The 17972-nt window shown below is 44.5% G+C and overlaps 1 protein-coding gene across 1 annotated transcript in view; it reads left to right on the plus strand.

The window, feature by feature from the left end:
* Positions 1-15614: 15614 nt before the first annotated feature.
* LOC115383880 (NACHT and WD repeat domain-containing protein 2) overlaps positions 15615-17972 on the plus strand; it is a 56635-nt gene continuing 54277 nt past the window's right edge. The window contains 2 exon segments of the mRNA XM_030086090.1: positions 15615-15729; positions 16731-16902. Coding sequence (XP_029941950.1) covers positions 15715-15729; positions 16731-16902 — 187 coding nt within the window. The 5' untranslated portion in view covers positions 15615-15714.

A 17972-nucleotide genomic window follows, 5' to 3' on the forward strand; every position in this document is an offset into this window, starting at 1 on the left:
TGTTAAAAAATCTCATTCTCTCTGATAGATTTGTAGTGTTAGTTAAAATTGTGAAAATTGAACTAAACTGTAGGTAAATAACTTACAGTCAGTTTAATGTCACTTATGTTGTTGTTTTGGTTGCCCTTAGTATCAGAAACAGCACAAAGTACTTAAAAAAAAAAGCAAACAAACGATGCAAAGTCATAATTATGAGATGCTGGTGTGAAATTGACTTTTCACATGGACACAGAAGTAAATTGTCAATACACTGAGGAACAGTGGCACGACAATAAATGAAATACTTGGTTTGCTTGATGATTCACACAGGATTTTACTACAAAGCAAACGCACCCAGAAAAGGATGTTCAGCAAGACGTGGCTCTTGCATAGTAAGAATAAAACAGATTTAGCTGAAACTTGGCAACTTTCATTAAACCACCAGCACGGGAAGGGTGGTGCTGCTGGAGCTGCAGGCTGTAGTACCTTACATTTAGCATTGACTGTAAACTCAAAATTTAAATAAAGAAGCTATAAAAATATTAGAAGTACTTGTAGAAGGAGTTTTAACATAGTTGTGAAAAAATAATGAAATTAAAAAAATTAAAAATTCTAATAATTTGTTGAAGAAACCAGGAAGCTGCTTCTTCACATTCAAACAGCAATGACGAGAGAGAAAAAGCTGAAGAGAATATTGGATTTTTTTTTCACAAGTAATGCTTCCAACAAAGAAAAAAAAGCTAAAGCAAATGTTACCGAAGATGACAAAGGTGAAAACAACATTTTACCAGCTGAAAGTGAAGTACCTCAGGTACCTCAGGCAGTGAGTTTTGGAGTATCGGCCCATCTGATTGTTTTTGCATCTTCAGCACCACGGACAGCGCTTAAAGTGATGTCTTCAGTGCTGTTGACGTGGTTTTGCTCCAGTCTGCTCTTGTCATGTGACGAATTACTGGAACAAAAAGGTAATAAAATGTGAATTTCTTGAATGAAAGGAGCTGATCTGGATCTCATAATTTAGCATGGGGTAGTGTTTTTTTTTTTTTTTTTTAAGTGGCGAAAATAAGCTTCCATAACTGTCACATTTAATTAAAGAATGTTTGGATAATTTCTCAAGTAAAATTAGTGTCACATCTCACTGTCACATGCATGCTGCCTTTTACTTCAGGTGAGAAAACTCTGGTTTAATCCACATCGAGAAAGTTCTCAAAAAAGCATCATTAGTGTAATGAGCAAAGCTGAGGGAAACTTTCTATTTCCTTCCAACAGCACATTTGATATATGGGGAAACAAGAATAAAGTGATGTTAAAAGCTTAAAAATGGCTCGAAACTGCTTTAAAAAAAAACAGAAAAAATAGCTGAAATAGTTCAATGGGAGTGAAAGGGTAAAACAGTGGCCAAAATACCTGTAATTATAAACACAACTAGCTATCATTGATCATAATAGCAATCACTGATCATTTGGAAAACCTGCATCTCAACATAAATGCATGTTCTTTTTTTGAAATTTGCCAGTTTACCCCCACAAGTAAGTAAATGAAAAGAGACAAATCCCACCAAAGATCAAAATGGCCTCATGAAAGTTTTGTGTTTCTGGCTCCTCTCAGCTGTTGATGACGTTACCCGCCACCAATCATAAGCAGCCTGATCGTAAAGCTGCAAGGACGCCGAGCTGGACCTTCTGTGTCTACTCTTTACAAAAAGCATCTTTTTCGCCGTTGTTTCCTAACCCCGAGGTTGCAGTCAATGCAGAATCTCTTTAAATTCTCACCCTGCACTCACCAGCAGGCTAATGCACAGACGTACACTCGCCTGTCTTTGCATTGCTCAAAGGCACAGTTAGAAGTATTTGCTTTTTAGCTGACTCCCACGCAGATTTCATGCATGTTGTCTTTCGGCGAGAACATGGTATGGCTCCTCTGACCTTTAACCTTCCACGGCAGCCGTTTAAATAAACCCCGCCTCCTGCCAATAGGCTGGCGCACCGCCGCGGACAGATGTTCGTTCTGCCGACGGAACGGCGAGAGGCACGTACAGATGTTACCTAGGCCCAGGAGATGCGTTGAGTGGCAGGTCCAGATGCTGGAAAACACTTTTAAAGCTAATCAGTCAGCGACGCGCACACGCCGTTGCAGACAGCGTGGAATAAACGCACGTCTGGTGCAGCGGGAGAACTTTTAATTACATGTGAGGGACGTGAAATAATCTGATGAGAGTTTCAGAACGGAGGGTAAATAAAAAAAAAAAGAAAGATGCGTTTATAGACACTCAGCACAGACGCTACATATAGACATACAGTCTCTTAAGAGGGATACCCGAGGCGCCGTGGCTTTCTCCACGGAAAACGCGTCGCCATGGCAACGGCTTGAAGCGCCAGATAATGGCCTTCTTGTCAATTCAGTCCAAATGACTTTCAGGCGAAACAACGGACGACTCCCCGACATGTGGAAGAGCTCCGGCGGAGGCGAGCGCCGCTCAAGAGTCCACCTCGGTCTTTAAGAATTCTGCAAATATATTCTTAAGAGAGAGAACACACCACTTCAACGTAAACCAGTTCATGCGGGTCCTGCATGTTTACACACACGTACAAACACACTCAATCATGTTGACAGGTTCATAAGTAGATTTTGTTTTTATCTCCCTCTCAGCTGGACTCTCACACACACATCACACAGAGTGACACTCATACACACACTCACGTCGCCCGGTCCCAGTGGAATCCATCTTCATTTGTTGTGTTTGAGAGCAGCCCAGAAATTCAACGGGGGGCTCTCCTCCATAACTCATCCACATGTCTCCACATGCTACTCGCAGGTCTTCTCTGCTGTTTAAACACGGCAGTCACGCTCTCCTTAAACCAACAGCGAGCACACTTCACTGTCCTTCTATTATCTCCATGAAGATTAAACCACAAATCCTGTTTTATGAGAGAATGTCAGGAGAAAACACAACATAGCATTACCGTCTTTTTACCAGACATGTCCTTTTTTTTATTATTATTTTTGCATTTCACGTCCTGTAAAAATATATGATTTTTAATTGGTTTTTTTTTAAAGGGCTGTTAAGCACAGTTCAACTCAATCAACTGGTGCTTTGTACAGAACATTATGGTCAATTGTTGCATGTGACATGAACTCCAAGAGGCCTCCTTCTGATTGAAAAAGTAACAAAGTGTTCGCACTTCAGAGGAAGATTATTTGACTTTGTGTCTATTTATATAAATACACTATTTTGTGACTGAATTTTCTAGCCACATGAAAGAGGCATGCTTTGAATATGACTACCACTGATTATTTGTGGATCAGTTAAAGTGTCATCCTTTTCCAGAAGTTTTAAAGAAGGTCACCTTAGCTGAGAAAGATAAGCTTCAGAGCCACAATGCTAAAGCAACTAACAATAACCGTGAATAAAATTCCCAGTTCTGCTGGCAAAAACTTCAGTTAACTCCATACCATCAGCAAAACGTTCCACCCAACAAACAACAATGCAACTTATTTTTTTGCATATTTTACCCTTGAGACGTGCTTATTCTCAGACATATTTCCACACATTCCCAATAAATGTGATGCTCACGGGAAGACAAAATACAAGATGTTTCTGTCACAGACCAGCAAAAATCCTCTGTCTTTTCATTCAGCAGGCTGTTCTTCGTCACGCTAACTGAAGGCATTTGTTGTGTGACATTACCTCAACCAGTTATTCTGCCATCAAAATGTTGGCACGGGCTGCAAAAACAAAAAAAACAAAAAAAAACAAAAAAAATGGTTTGACTCACAAAACGAGCTCAGTGTCACTCTCACGGTTACAATCCTCTTTAACCTGCTAATGTGTTGCTCTCTGATGAATATCCTTCCATCTGGTTCATGCTAGGTTTTTTTTTTTTTTTTTTTTTACATTTTTGGGAGGACCGCTGCAGTTAATTATAAATGGGTTGTCTTTGTGAAATAAGGCTCAGTGTGTGTGTGTGTGTGTGTGTGTGTGTGTGTGTGTGTGTGTGTGTGTGTGTGTGTGCCGAGCCAGGTGTGCTGAATGTGATTAATATGCTGGCAGAGAACAGAGCCGAGAAGCAAAAACTAGATTACAGAGACAATTGAAATTTTCTATGCCATGCATGGTGCCTGTTGTCAACTTTAAGTGGCGTTTTAGTTCATTTGGAGCAGGACAGAGAAATTACACAACACAGGAGAATCAGAGGCGATATATAGCCTACTGAACAAAATTGGGACGATTAACGAATAATTTCGAAACACTTGGTTCAGAGCCATTGGGGTGTTTGGCTTCAGCGAAGCTAAGCTAAAGCTAGCCTGGGCCGCGCTAAGCTGGCTGGTAATAAGAGACTTGATGGAGTATAATCTGTCAGTGTGCCAAACTGGCGCGATCCTGCGGGAGCTCATTAGCTTAGCATCCTGCCTCGGTGGTCCTGACTTGAATGAATGGGAGCACGAAGACAGAAACGAGCGAGCCGCCTGCCGCAAATCACTCCTCCTCCCTCTTCTAACCACTCCCGTCTGCGCTGTTTACTCCACTTTCTAGTCTTGCTCCACATATTGCCATCCCAAAAGTGTCTGCTTTTGAAAAAATGGAAAAACACACTTCCATTGCATCTTCGCCAAAGAAATCTTCCATCATTGAAGCGGCTTCATTCAACTTTTCATCCTCCTTTCGACGGAAAAAACATTTTTTTACGGTTTCCTCCTTTTTGTTGAAGCTTGTTTTGCACCATCTGCTTCTCCCTTGCAATTAGCTCGTTGCCGTCTGACAGCCAGCGAGATGTTTACATCTTCGCCCAGTTACACCTGCAGCCAGACAGGTGAACCAACAGACAGGAAGTCCCGGGTGTGAGACGACGGCGAGCTAAATCTCCTCCTTGGAACGGCCTCAGCACGGCTTTTCCAGACCCCACCTGTGGATCCGGATATATGGACTTTAATTAGAGGCTTTTTAACTGAGACGTCAACTGCGTGCGGCGGGTTATTAAGACGGGATCGCCTCATTGACAGGTAATGAGAACGCAACCTCGGTGGAAATCAAACCCTGCGTCTCGTTTCGGAGTCAATCAGGTGCGTCGTATGCAACAAGACGTGCACGGATAGATTACTTTCAGAGATCGTCTGTCATTTAGATGAAGGCATGAGAGAGAGAGAAAAAAAATAAATAAAATGGCATATACACGTGGAAAAATTAAAGAATTATCAGTTTTATGAGCGCTGTGAATGTACACCTCCATTATTTAGCAGTTCTTGGAGTGCAGCATCGCCGATCAAAGCCCTCACGCCTCCACTGCAGGGAATTTTTAGCGTTTCAGGAAGGAAACTTGTCACTGCGTCCCGCTCATCAAAAAAAACGCGCTTTTGATCATTTACAATCACAGGATGGCATGCATTATTCTTCACACACGCACGCACGCACACACACACATCATCTGCACTACAGCAGGCAGCTCGATTATTAATCAAGAGATTTGGCATTTGTGAGTCACTTTTCACCGCGCACCGTGGGGAAATAGCTGAGCAATTTGTTCACGAGTGCCCACATTCACAAAATATCTGTACTGTCTGCGTGGATGCTAACGGATAGCAAGCGCTCCCCAAGTCTTCATCACAGAGTGAACGTTACATAACGGGGCTGCCGTAGCTGAAATATACACTCAAAACTTCCCCATCGCCGAGATTCCATGTACGACCGGAGAGAAATTTGAATTAGAAAGATGGCGAAGGAGGGCCCAAATCCGATGAACACCACCAGCAGGGATCAGCAGGGGAGGATCAGAGCCCAATCCCCTCCGACATACTTCACATCATTTCTTTCATTCCCGCCGAAGCCGCCGTGCGCTACGCACACGCTAAGAATAGTGGAAATTTGTCAAAGCTTTGGCACGAAGGGACAGAACAGGCAGTAGTGGGAGAAATAACGGGCGCGCTCCCGTTCTCCTCGAGCGGCGGTACAGTAGTGGGACGCAAACCCCAGAGGCCAGAAGATCTTTGAAGTGCAGCTACATCAAAGCTTATTCTCTTTGATACTTATTTTCTAATCTCTGGCTGTGCCCTCCAGTCATTAGCCCTCATGTTTACTGCTTTTGTTCGGTGAATGAAGTGATTGACATAAACACCAAAGGTTTTTTTTTTTTCAGGTGGAAATGCGGTTGCTACACACCTGGGTGTAAAGCTGGAGGGCCTCTCGCCGCAGTACATGAGCTCACTGTGATCGTATTACCTGAAGACAAGAGAGAAAATGTGTAGAACTCAATAAGTGGTGACACGCGATTTAAAAAGTGAGTTTTATGCACACAAACAATGAGTCACAGTGCACCGAGAGCTCCGTCAGCAACACGCTCCTTCACCCCGAGTGTGTGAAGCAGCGATGTCGCAGGTCTTTCCAGCCAGCACTGTTCTCTCAAACATCACCTCCGACTCCCGAACGATTCACGCGCTGCACTTTTAACTCCTGCAAGAATATAAATGATTTTACAGTCAATGTCTGACTCCATATTTTTCCAGTTATTGTTACAGACTTATGAATGATTCTTTTTCTGTTACTATGTTGCCTATTTATTGCTGCTGTAATTATTGAAATCTCCCCATTGTGGGACAAATAAAGGAATATCAGTCTCTCCATCTTTGAATTTATCTTTTATCTCAAACCATTTTTCCAGCACTGGCACATTCTTCTCCATGCTGAGGTGATTATCTTCAGCTCTCCTCTGACGCATGACTCATTGACCTTTGCCCTTGGTGAACTGGTTGCACCACCACTTCAAATCGCTGCCCCAGCTCTTCTAAATGCCCTTGGTAGTTTTCTCAAACAACTCCCTCTCCTCTTGAAAGTGGCTTAGTATTGCTGGATGTAGTTTAAGGTCGCGGTGCTGCAGACATATTTTCAGAGTACCTGTCATCATTCTTTCGGTCCATTCAGTAGCAGAGGAGCCCAGAACAGTTTTTTTCCCCCTTAATATTTGTTATTTGAGGTGCCTTCCTTAGTCTTTTTCCATGAAGTCTTTCTTCTGCAAATTTTATAGACCTGTATCAATTCGTTTTTTTCCATCAATAAATCCTCACTGTGTTTTACCAGGATGCAATTTCCAGCTAACTTTGTGAAGCGGCTGTATTTTTCATGTCACTTGTGAAAAGTGTAAACAAAACGCCCATATTACATGAGTAACACACAAAAAAACAAAAATTACAGGATGTCTAACTTAATTCAGGGAGGCCTGTTATGATTAAAGACCACTTTAAAATCAGTCAGAAATTACACACTGTGCGAGTTTGTTTGTGTCTGTGGGATTGTTGAGTAAATGTTGACGTTTTCTCCCAAGTAATATTCGTTGTTTATGTGATATTCTGACAAGCATTTAAACTGGGAAAAGATTTATTAGAAATTATTATTATCATCACTGTCATCATCATCATTATTATTATTATTATGATTATTATTATATCAGCTTCAGTGATGTGAATTGCAATGATGGAAACACTCATACGGACAGACGTGTCCAAATGCACGACCTGAGAATCATACAAACCTAAAATAATATACGCTTTGATTCTTGTTATTGTGACCTTTGCCACTCATTTGAATACCTGCGGCTTTATTCAGCCCGGCGCGTTCAGACCCTTCAGCCGGCGGACAGCCGAGCGGACGCGTGAATGGAAATGTTTGCAAATGGGGGGGATAGGAAATTATGAGACAGGAACACAGAGGGCAGCGCGCGCGCACATGCACACGCGCGCACACACACAGGTCTATCACACAGGCACGAGGGGATGGCTGTGAGTGGAATTCCAATTATTTGATTGCTTCTTGCAGCCGCCTCATAATAAACAAGATGATCTGTTTCACACACCAAGCGCCGCTGCCTCTTCACCCACATAGAACAGTCACGAAAAAGGATTTAAATGTAGTTTGATTCCTCCACTTTTCCATCAACAGGTCAAATAACAATTGAGGACCATCTCTTATAATTTACAGTTCAAGAAGGAACAGCGACGAGCGAGTTTCACTTGAAAGAAATGGCAATTTCCAAGCAAACATGAGAAGCCCACGCCCCATTTCCTTCCCGAGCCTTCCCTTTTGTTCCTTCTTCTGTTTATTGATGAAATCCTGCAGCTACCTGTGTGCACACACACACACGCACACAGGATCGCTCAAGCGGGGGGAGGGGTATCCTCTCAAACGCATCCATGTTGAAGGCTTCTGCTGCCGCGTCCGTCACGCCAACCAAGACGAACATATGGCGGAGACGCCAGGCTGGTCTTTGCAGAAATACACCCACAGATGTTTTCTGATCAACCACGTCTCTGTTGAAACGGCTGCGAAGACGCCGGCGTTTTATTTCTGCTGCTTTCAAGCTATGAAGGATAAAAAGCAGCCGCAAACGCCGGTTTAATTGCAGTGCGACGCGGAACATACATTTAACATGAAGCAACAACACCAAGACACGTTCCAGGTTATTGTCATGGCAATGTGCCACATGAGCACATATTTTAGAATTAAAAATTGCTATACGAAATCTGTAGTTTGTCTTTTTAGCATCCTTTTATCTTTTTTGAGTGTAAAATTAAACGACACCCTAGAAATATCTGCCCATTTTAAAGGAATTCACTCCAGGTGAGAATGCGATATTTCTTTAATGTGTGAGAGATGGTGAGTGTGAATGGCTCAATCCCATAACACGCCCTAACCGTTTCCATCACAGGCATAGAAACAGGAGAAAGTGGGTCACAATGACATTTGGACTCATAAATAAATCACTTCATTTTTTTTGGTACAAGTGAACACGTTCAATTTGAAAAAAATAAGCACAAGAAATTCCAGATATGCTGTGTTACCAGAAACACGATGAACTGATCTGCAGGTAAATATAGAGAGAACCCAAAAGACACGGCTGCCTCAAGCGCATTGAGAAACTGTGATGTCCTAATCGTGGGCTTTAAAGCTGAGGCAGAAAGTAAGCAGCCGCCGCCGTTTCTCTTCATTTTCCATTTGAGGAGCTGTTTACCCTTCTTGTTTTGGGAGGCTGCAGAATAATCAGGGGATCTGTTTCCGTGAGATTAATTCTTTGAAATCACGAGGCGTGTGACAGGACGAGCCCAGTGAACACAGGGAAGCCTGTAAAGACGCGGATATCTCTATATTATGAATAATTTGTCTTTTACAGTTTGAACTGTCACTCGCCATCTGTCGGTTTCTCCGCTGTGTGTGTGTGTGTCTGTGTATAATTTACCTCCTAATTACTCAACCCTTCCTTTTTTTTTGCCATCATTCTTTCATGTTTGTCCACACAGTGGTCATTTTGCACATAATGTATTGTGATTGCGTGACTGCGTATCCCAAAGCCAAGGAGACACGCTGCTTATTGGCGGCGGCGTGTTAAAGCAGCTGGATTTCTCCTGACTTTTTTTTTTTTTTTTTTTTTTTTTTGCACATAAATAATGCAACATGCCACACAAATATATTCGCTCTGCTGTTTCGGGCTCGCAGAGAAAAAAAGGATAGCATGACAAGACGCGCGCGCATCAAATGGCTAATGGCTTGATCCCGTATTTGCATCGATAGAGGTTTAACAAGCAGAAAAGTTAATGACGGACAGAGCTGAGGGCCGTGTTCTCTCTGCATTATCAGATACGTGGCCATTACTGTCGTCCCTTCGCTCGGCGGCCTGACAGTCTAAATCGCGGAGAAGAAGAACACTAACTATATTTTACATTATTCATGCTACATTTCCTGGTCGCTGCCTCACACACACACGTTGGTGGTGTTTAACTCAGTTCGCCACTTCCTCGGATGGTTTTAAACAAACTGTATTCTCGTCCAAAACCTCTTCTCTGTCCCACACGGTTTATCCTCCAACCAGGAAGCAGAGCTCACCGCTCTGGATAAGATCTCGCTAAAGTGTGACCTAATGAGGAGACGGAGCAGGGGTGGGACTCTGTCTCTGTCCGTCTCTCGTGGTCCATAGGACGAAGGCCAGTTAGCTCTGCTGTCATGTATTCCATACAGCTGAAGCTTGGACGCAACTCGAGTTTAGTCTTCTGCAGTCTTGGGAATGCCAGAGGCCTGTTCTGGCTCCTGTGCACAGCTTTCGGCGCCAGCGCCATCTCAGCGTGCGCCGAGCACAAGATTGATCACATAATCAACCACATGTATTTGAAGCGAAAGTCAAGCTGGCGAACGGTCGGTTTTGCCAAATGTGTGTTTGGACACACTAGGAGTTAAGTAGTCAGTGGAAAAATAAATGGAAAATGTTTTTTTTATCTATGCATCATAATTACAAGATGAGAATGCTGCAACTTCAAGAAAACAGCAACTCGTGTCCACGCTTTTTCTCAGTGAGAAACTGTGTCTTCACAACTGATCATCTCAAACAAGCAAAGGTATCCAACCAAACAAAAATACATCAAGGTCCTTTTTTCCCCCATCATCCTCTGTGAACCACAAAGCAATGAGAGTGTCGTCAATCTGACTGGTCAGTAGGGTCCTTACTCACCAATAAAGACAGGAAATCACCATGAGCTGATGGGAAACCTTTTCAAACTGCGCCTGATCGAAAACATCCTCCTGTCAGCACCGTCACAGCATTCAAGAAATGCTCATCTCAATAAAGGTTTGCCGTATTCAGCATTTTTACATTCCGTCTTCAAAACTTCTTGTCGAAATGCCTTCATTTGACTCTGCAAGCAAGTAAACAACCAACTAGAAAGAAAGCAGCTTTAAAAGAAATACCTGTTGACAGGACTGCTGAACGATAACAGAACAGCATTCAGTGATATAGCACTTCATTTTGGAGAGCAGCGTAGTGAAGTGTAGAAGCAAGGATTATGGAACCAACACCCACATCAAACAAGTGAATTAACATAACAGCCGTGATCAAATATCCATCTGATTACAGAGCCGACGCTTTGATATGTCACAACCATTGCTAATATCATTATCAATGCCTCTGTTATAATTGAGTGTCCAGTGGATCCTGATATGGGGACATTAAATCTGCACAGATACTACTGGATCCTTTAAGCACGCATGGAATGAAACATATCTTTTTTCTCTGAAACCAACGACAATGTCAAAGAAACTGAAAAACTTAAGATGAATCACTTGAAAATGACATTTTAAAGTGATTCATGCTAAATAAAACAGCCTCATTCACATTAAAGACATCAGATAATGATGTACTATTGCATTGGTAAATGTTCCTATTCCATATATGCACTGATATGTGACTGCTGATGCTTGTTTTACCCTCGTAAAGTATATTTGTGTGCACGTTTCAGACAAAATATCAACATATGCGTCACCGTTATGCCGTGTTTAACCCAGAACTGCAATCATTGCACCGTCATTCTCCCCCACTCCAAGCACTGAAAACATGGGTATTTACCAAAAGGTCACAGCAGGAGGACAAACAAACTAAATTTAATTGGCACGCCGCGGTGTGTGTGGCGACAAATAGCCATAAATTGCCTTGCAGCGCTCACCTCAGCTCGGGTTTGGTACAGAAGGCAGCGCCGGCAGCGCTGAATTGCACCTCACCCTCCCGGTGACCAAATATAACGACGCCGTCTTGGCTGCTGGTTGTGGCGGAGGATTCACACTCCGAGGGTAGTTAGCGGGAGGAGTAGGAGGAGATTCGTACATGTTGTGTAAAAGTCTGTTTGAATCTGGCTTGAATTGTTGAATATTCAACAGTTTGGCTCTGGTCTGATAGTCTTTCTCAGCGGAGTGTTGCTGGGGTTTTAGCGTCTCTGTCATGAATACATCAACTCGGCATCCAGAGGAAACAATGCAGCGATGCTGGATCTCACCAGAAGCAGCAGCTCCAGATCGTATCAGCACAATGAAATGGCTGCAATCGGTTCTTGTCAGTCTCACAGATGTGATGTCGAGGGGCCCCCATCTACACCTCCTGGACGGCTCAGTGCCCGGCGATCAGCAGCATGCATCTTGAATATGAGGTGAACGCAATAAAGTGAGTCTTGAAATGTGAAGTGCTGAACAACTCGAACTTGACAAACAGTTTTTCCTCAACCACGCTCGTGTTGATCCCATATGGGGGGGCAGGAGGCTGCCTGTCACCTCTTAATCCTGTGTTTTCCCAATGAAAGAGCGAAACGGCGAGACAAACTGTTGTGGTCGAGCTCCGATTGGAATCCTGTCTTGGCTAATAGCAGGATTATGTCTGAGTCCACCTAAGCCCAGCACCGCCGGCTTCGTGTTCGGTTCCATCTCCTGGGTTTTGTTTTGAGAGCAGCGTTATTGGATGTGTGAATGTAAACACTGTCTGGAGGAAATGTGGAGGAGGACAGACGCGATCGTGGAGAAATACCTCGTCTTCGGGGCGGCCAAAATAGGTTTCATACGTCACGATCAAAGCAGTGAAAGCTGCTCTTATGTGTCAATTGTGAAGATTTTTTCATTCATGAACAAACCCTATGATTCGCAAGGTGCCAAAGTTAATCTGCTTTACATAAATAAATTGTAAAACAGCATCTGTTCCTTCAACGAGCTTAAAATTGCAGTTGTGAAATCGGAAAAGTACCTAATTATTCAGGCAGCACCTGAGCCTGTGAGTGAAATCTCTCTTTTCACTCAAATATACTGTGAGACGTGGAGGTTACGGCTCATACGAATTCATTTGGCGTTGTATGGAAATGAACACTATGGGAAGGAATAAAGTGGGGTCAGGGTGCATGGTCATGCAAGAGCGGCGCCACGCGAGTGGGTCTGGACCCAAGGACTCGCCGGAGGAAGATCGGGAGGAAGAGTTTCTAAAAATGAATCACATTCACGCAGTTCGTCATCTGGAGATGACATTGGACTCAAACCGAAGGTCCGCTGAAGCTGGGATTCACCGAGCGTCTGCGGAGCGCGGAGAGTGTCTCACTACAATAACAAATCCATTTGTAAAGAAATCTGAGAGAATTACTCGTAAAACCCTGCAGTTAAGGCTATGTGTAAATATTATACATAGTTTTTTGTCTCAATATAGAGAGGAGGTGTGGTCCACAGCTTAGAGAGAGACAAGCGCTTAATCAGAAAGTTGACGGTTCAAATCACGGACTGGCAAGAGGGAGCGGGGAAGATTACGGCGGGGACAAGCTGCTGCTTTTCTGCACCGTAATCACCACTACAGTGGCTCCTTGAGCAAAGCCACTAAAGCCCAAACGCTCCCCAGGCGTCCACCAGTGGCTGTCCACTGCACTGGAAACAGAAGACTTAGTCTCTTTGCAACACACTCTACACATGATTCTTTTTTCTTTTTGTTAAATTGCATAGGAGGTAAACTCATTGAAGGTTCCCTCTCTTTGACTTAATTTCAGAACGATGTCCATTTGTAGCCGAATCCCCTCGACATCTGAGTCAGCCAACGGGAAAAATCCTGTTTAGAGTGAGCATTTCAATTAAGGAGCTGATGCAGCGGTACCTATGGGCCGCACATACACACACACAAACAGGCTTTCCCACCGTCTTCCCTCACTCCCACTCCGTCCATTTCTACCAAACAGCCAGCAGAAACAGACATTCATCACAGCCCACTTCTGTGTGTGTGTGTGTGTGTGTGAATTTTCTTCCAGGTGACACATCGGATCTTGTCATGAGTCTGACTCACATTTGCTTAAAGTGGTCTGGGGTCACGGCCGGCGGCGGGAGCCCTTACACGTGCATACAAGCCCATCGACAAGTGGCCGCTATTGCTCGATTGCACAAGTATAACCGAAACACTCACCCACAGGAGTTTACTCACACTCACAAGCACCAAAAAAGAGAGAGCGAGCTAAATGATTTAAAGAACAGGAGTCCTGGAATAGCCCAAAAAATGTTGCATTTTCACTCTTTGGAGGCTTTTTTTTTTTTTTTTTTCAAAGGAGGCTCAACTTTGGCCGGTGCTCACTTCCGTCCTGCCGCATCACATCACGCCAGCCAGCTGTGTGAAGTGCATCCTCCGGAAAGCGCGCGGCGCATTAATCCAGCGCAGGTGCACTCATGATTAACTGACTGGGTGTTACGAGACCGAGCGGAACAACCGTGGGAAGAAAGGTCACAACACTGTCGGGAATCGGGGCGTCTGGTGTTCCCGGTGCTCCACTTGAGCACTTCCAGAGTCTCCTGCAGGCCCCCTTTAAGTGGGTCAGCATGGGCCTGCAGAGCCCGGATCATCCTCGGCACCTGCAGCGGTCTGTCAAATTATCTTCTCGTCCAAAAATAATGTCTTAAATGGACACTTTCATTCGTGTAACTTTGTTCTTTGGGCTTCAAAATCCGCCTGTAATAAGATAAGCTGTACTTTAATAAAAATGATAGCTAAAACTTTGCATAGTGTGTTCAACTATTTCTTGGAAAAATGTTTTTATTGTTGTTGAGACAGACAACATCACAACTATGCAACAATACATCTGAAAAGTATGCATACACATCAAGAACATGCAAACTCAGCCTCTAACCCAGGATCAAACCAGTGATTTATGGCTGTGAGGCAAGCATGCAAACCACTACACTGCCACAGAGCCAATTATTCACAATCAGAGGGATGAAATATGACATCTCAGCCTGAATTTTCTCGCAGGTGACCGTGATTTAAAAGCACCAATGCGGAGAGGCAGGTCTTCTTTTTCTGGACTTCGGGGCACAGTCTTCATCAGATTCGGAGAAATGCTTGAGCACTGAGAATGTGAGGGGAGAAAAATATATGGTTCAGCGTTTCCACCCTCACAAGAACAGCACAGTAATCAATTCCGTTTAGTACAAATCCAATGCACTTAAACTTCCAGCGCGAATAACCAGAGGCTGCAGAGCAGAGGTACATTTATCGATAAAGCAATTAATTCAAAACCCTCCTCCTCCTCCACCTCCTCCTCCCCCTCTATCCATAGAACATAAGGACAACCATGTATTCAAAAGTAACGCATTACAAGTTACTTACAAGTTAGTTGCTGATTTTCTATCTTCTTTTTTTTTTTTCTTTAAGAAAAACTGCGTAAATTTGTTAGAATTTAATCTGAAAATTCAACTTTTCTAAGCCTTTGGTGGGAAAAAAAATCATGACAGGAATTGAGGACGTGTTGGAAAAGTGGCGTCACTTTATTTTGGCTCGTGACTGGAAAGAGCTGTAACGTCATTTACGACAGCACGCCGCTGACTTTGCGCTTCAGCGCCAATTTTTTTTTTTTTTTTTTTTTTTTTTTTTTTTTTTAGGAGGCACCGGGTGCGCGCCACGCGCTTCTCCGGAGAGGAGAGGAGAGGAGAGGAGAGGAGGCAGAGCGGAGCCATAAAGAGCATCCAGATCTGCTTGAGGTGACACTTCCGTCAAGTTGCACACTCGAACCACGAGGAAGACCGGAATTCATTCTTTCACTTTTAGTTCACAAGCTTAACTTCAAGGAGCCGGAGTCCAGGTGAGTACCGCTCCGGGAGATGCACGCGAGGCGCTCCTGGCGGCGCGTCTGGCATAAAATCCTAGATTAATATGTGAAAACGACAAACTGTGATTTGAAACGTGCGGGTGCGGGCTTTATTTTGAAGTCGACCACCCATGCGGGCTGTTATTTTCCCTGGCTTCACCTCCAGTCGGTCTCAGAGCTCGGTCGGCTCGCAGAGACAGCAGGATGCCGGGGGGAGCGCACCGCACCGCAGCGTCCGTTCCGCCGTCTCCCGACGCTGCCTCTCGGTCACGGCGACTCTGATGGGCGTTCTTACCCTCCTTTTACCGCCTTCGACGCTCGGATATTCTCGCAAGCCACGAAATGAAGCGAATGAATGTGAGCAACAAGAAGTATCCTGTTGTTGTGCCTGTCTCCGGCATCACTCGTGCCTCGGTGATGTTTGGGGAGATTTTTTAGTTGTCTTTGTGACAAAAAAAAAAAAAGAGGGAAAAAAACGATTTGATTATAGTGATCAGTAGTGGACTACCCAACTTTTTTCCCCCAGCTTTTTTGTTGTTGTCTTTTTCGAGGTTTTCCGACTTTGAAAGAAAGATTTCAGGATAGACCAACTCCGGAAAACCAGCGACTTGTCATCTGCTCCCGGCGGAATAACCATTCTTAGCGGTTATTCGCCTTTACAAGCATCTTCTCTGGGGTGGGAAATACGGCGGATGCTTGCCCTTTTTTTCGTTCCTTTTTTTTTTGCTCGACTTTTGTCTCGTCTTGTTCGTCTTTGTTTTGTCCCACAGTGGCATGAAATTTCATGAATGCGTCCAAGGACATGTATATAAATTACGCATGCACCGTGACGGTAGTAGGCTGTGCGTAATATCCTATTATTATATCCCTACCACGTGAATGCAGTAACAAAACACATTGTGCCATTTTCTGTGTTTGGAGGAGATTTAGTAGATTCATCCTAACTTGATTTATGTTGTGTGTGTGTGTGTGTGTAGCCTGGGCGTCATGACTATGGCAAGAGTAAATTGAATGCAAATTTGAAGATTGAGAAAAGTGTAGCATTTTGCAATCTGGAGCAAATATGGAAAGCACTTCTTGCCAGTGCTCGCCAACATTTTGTGCTTCTAAAGTTGGCAGCAGATTCAAAACACATTAGAATCAGCTCCGTGCCTTTGCCATAATTAGCGCCCCTTGTGTGTGTGTGTGTGTGTGCGTGTGTGTGTGTGTGTGTGTGTGTGTGTGTGTGTGTGTGTGTGGATGGATCAGGAGGGGGAATCTGCGCGCAAACAATGCGCGTCTGTGCGCCATGTGCCGTGAGTGTGCGCTAACATGCCCCCATCCTTTCCCCTCGTTCTGCTTTGCGTGTGCGTGTGCAGCCACGCTGGAAGTCGCCCCCCATGTGGCCGTCGGGAGTGGGGAGCAGGCAGCCCTGCCCGCGGGAGTCGGCGCTGCGCAGGGCGGCCGTCAGCGGCAACATCAACGCCCTGCCGCCGCACCACGTCCCCACCGGCCGCAGCGTCCGGGTCTTCATCTGTGCCAACCCCGACGGTAAGACGCCCCCCCCCCCCCCCCCCTTCCCACCCCCTCACTCCACCATCACCCCTCCCATTACTCATCTCACAGATGTTCCAGCATCAGTGTGGCACTTAAATTATTTTTGCAGTGGGGGGAAAATTAATGTAGTGTGATTTGAAAGTGTGCAGACAGCCCAGGAGAACCACAAGTAGATTTTTTTTTTTTTTTGCATCCAGCCACAGAAACAGATAAATACATCTCTGTTACTGTAAGATCTCATTACAGGAGAAGTGTGACATTCAAAGTACCACTTGCCCTCGTGGTCGCATTTGGAGGAAGTCCTAATTGAGGTGACATTAGGTGAGATGGCATCTCGACTTCAACAATTTTGAGCATTTTACAATGAAGCAGGGAGCGGATTGCTCGGAAACAGGCAGTGCGTGGTGTGAGCAGAGTGCAAGACAGTGAGGTCGGGAGGGAGACACCTAGTTGCAGCTCTGTATTTGAATATGCCCTCTGGGCAAAGGGGTAAAAATAGGCTCGGTAAAAGTGGAGTAAACAAGGCAGGAGAAGTGGAGTAGGGAGAAGTAGAGTAGGCTCGGAGAAACGGAGGGAAAGAGAGAGAGAGAGAGAGAGGACGTTGGAGGTTTGCTGTTGTCGATACATCACTGTCATTTGCTTTCCCTCACCGAGCAAATGACTGGATCGAAAAGAAAGAAACCAGCAAAAGCTGAATGGATTGACCTCAGATCGTCGTTCTGTCCTGCAGTAGAAAGTGAGGAGTCTGCTTTGTTTAACCACCTGTAGCTGACTCAGTGGTTCAGACCGTCCCGCCTCAGCGTGAATTTAAACGCTCCAGTCCACACGCGGATGGAAAAAACGATGAGAGGGGGGCGATTCCAAGTGCTTCATTTCCTTCCGTCGGCACATGTGGAAAGACACACAGACACGGAGGGAACTAATTATGCGGCGTTGCTCCCAGTGAAGTGGGATGCTGGTACCCAGTGCTGTGCCATCGTAATCAGGCAGAGGTGAATCTGCCTTCATCTTCAAACAAACAGAAGACCTGCAGACTCTTGCACAGTTTTCCCTCAGTATTAAAT

Source organism: Salarias fasciatus, chromosome 3, assembly GCF_902148845.1.
Source record: "Salarias fasciatus chromosome 3, fSalaFa1.1, whole genome shotgun sequence".
NCBI lineage: Eukaryota > Metazoa > Chordata > Actinopteri > Blenniiformes > Blenniidae > Salarias > Salarias fasciatus.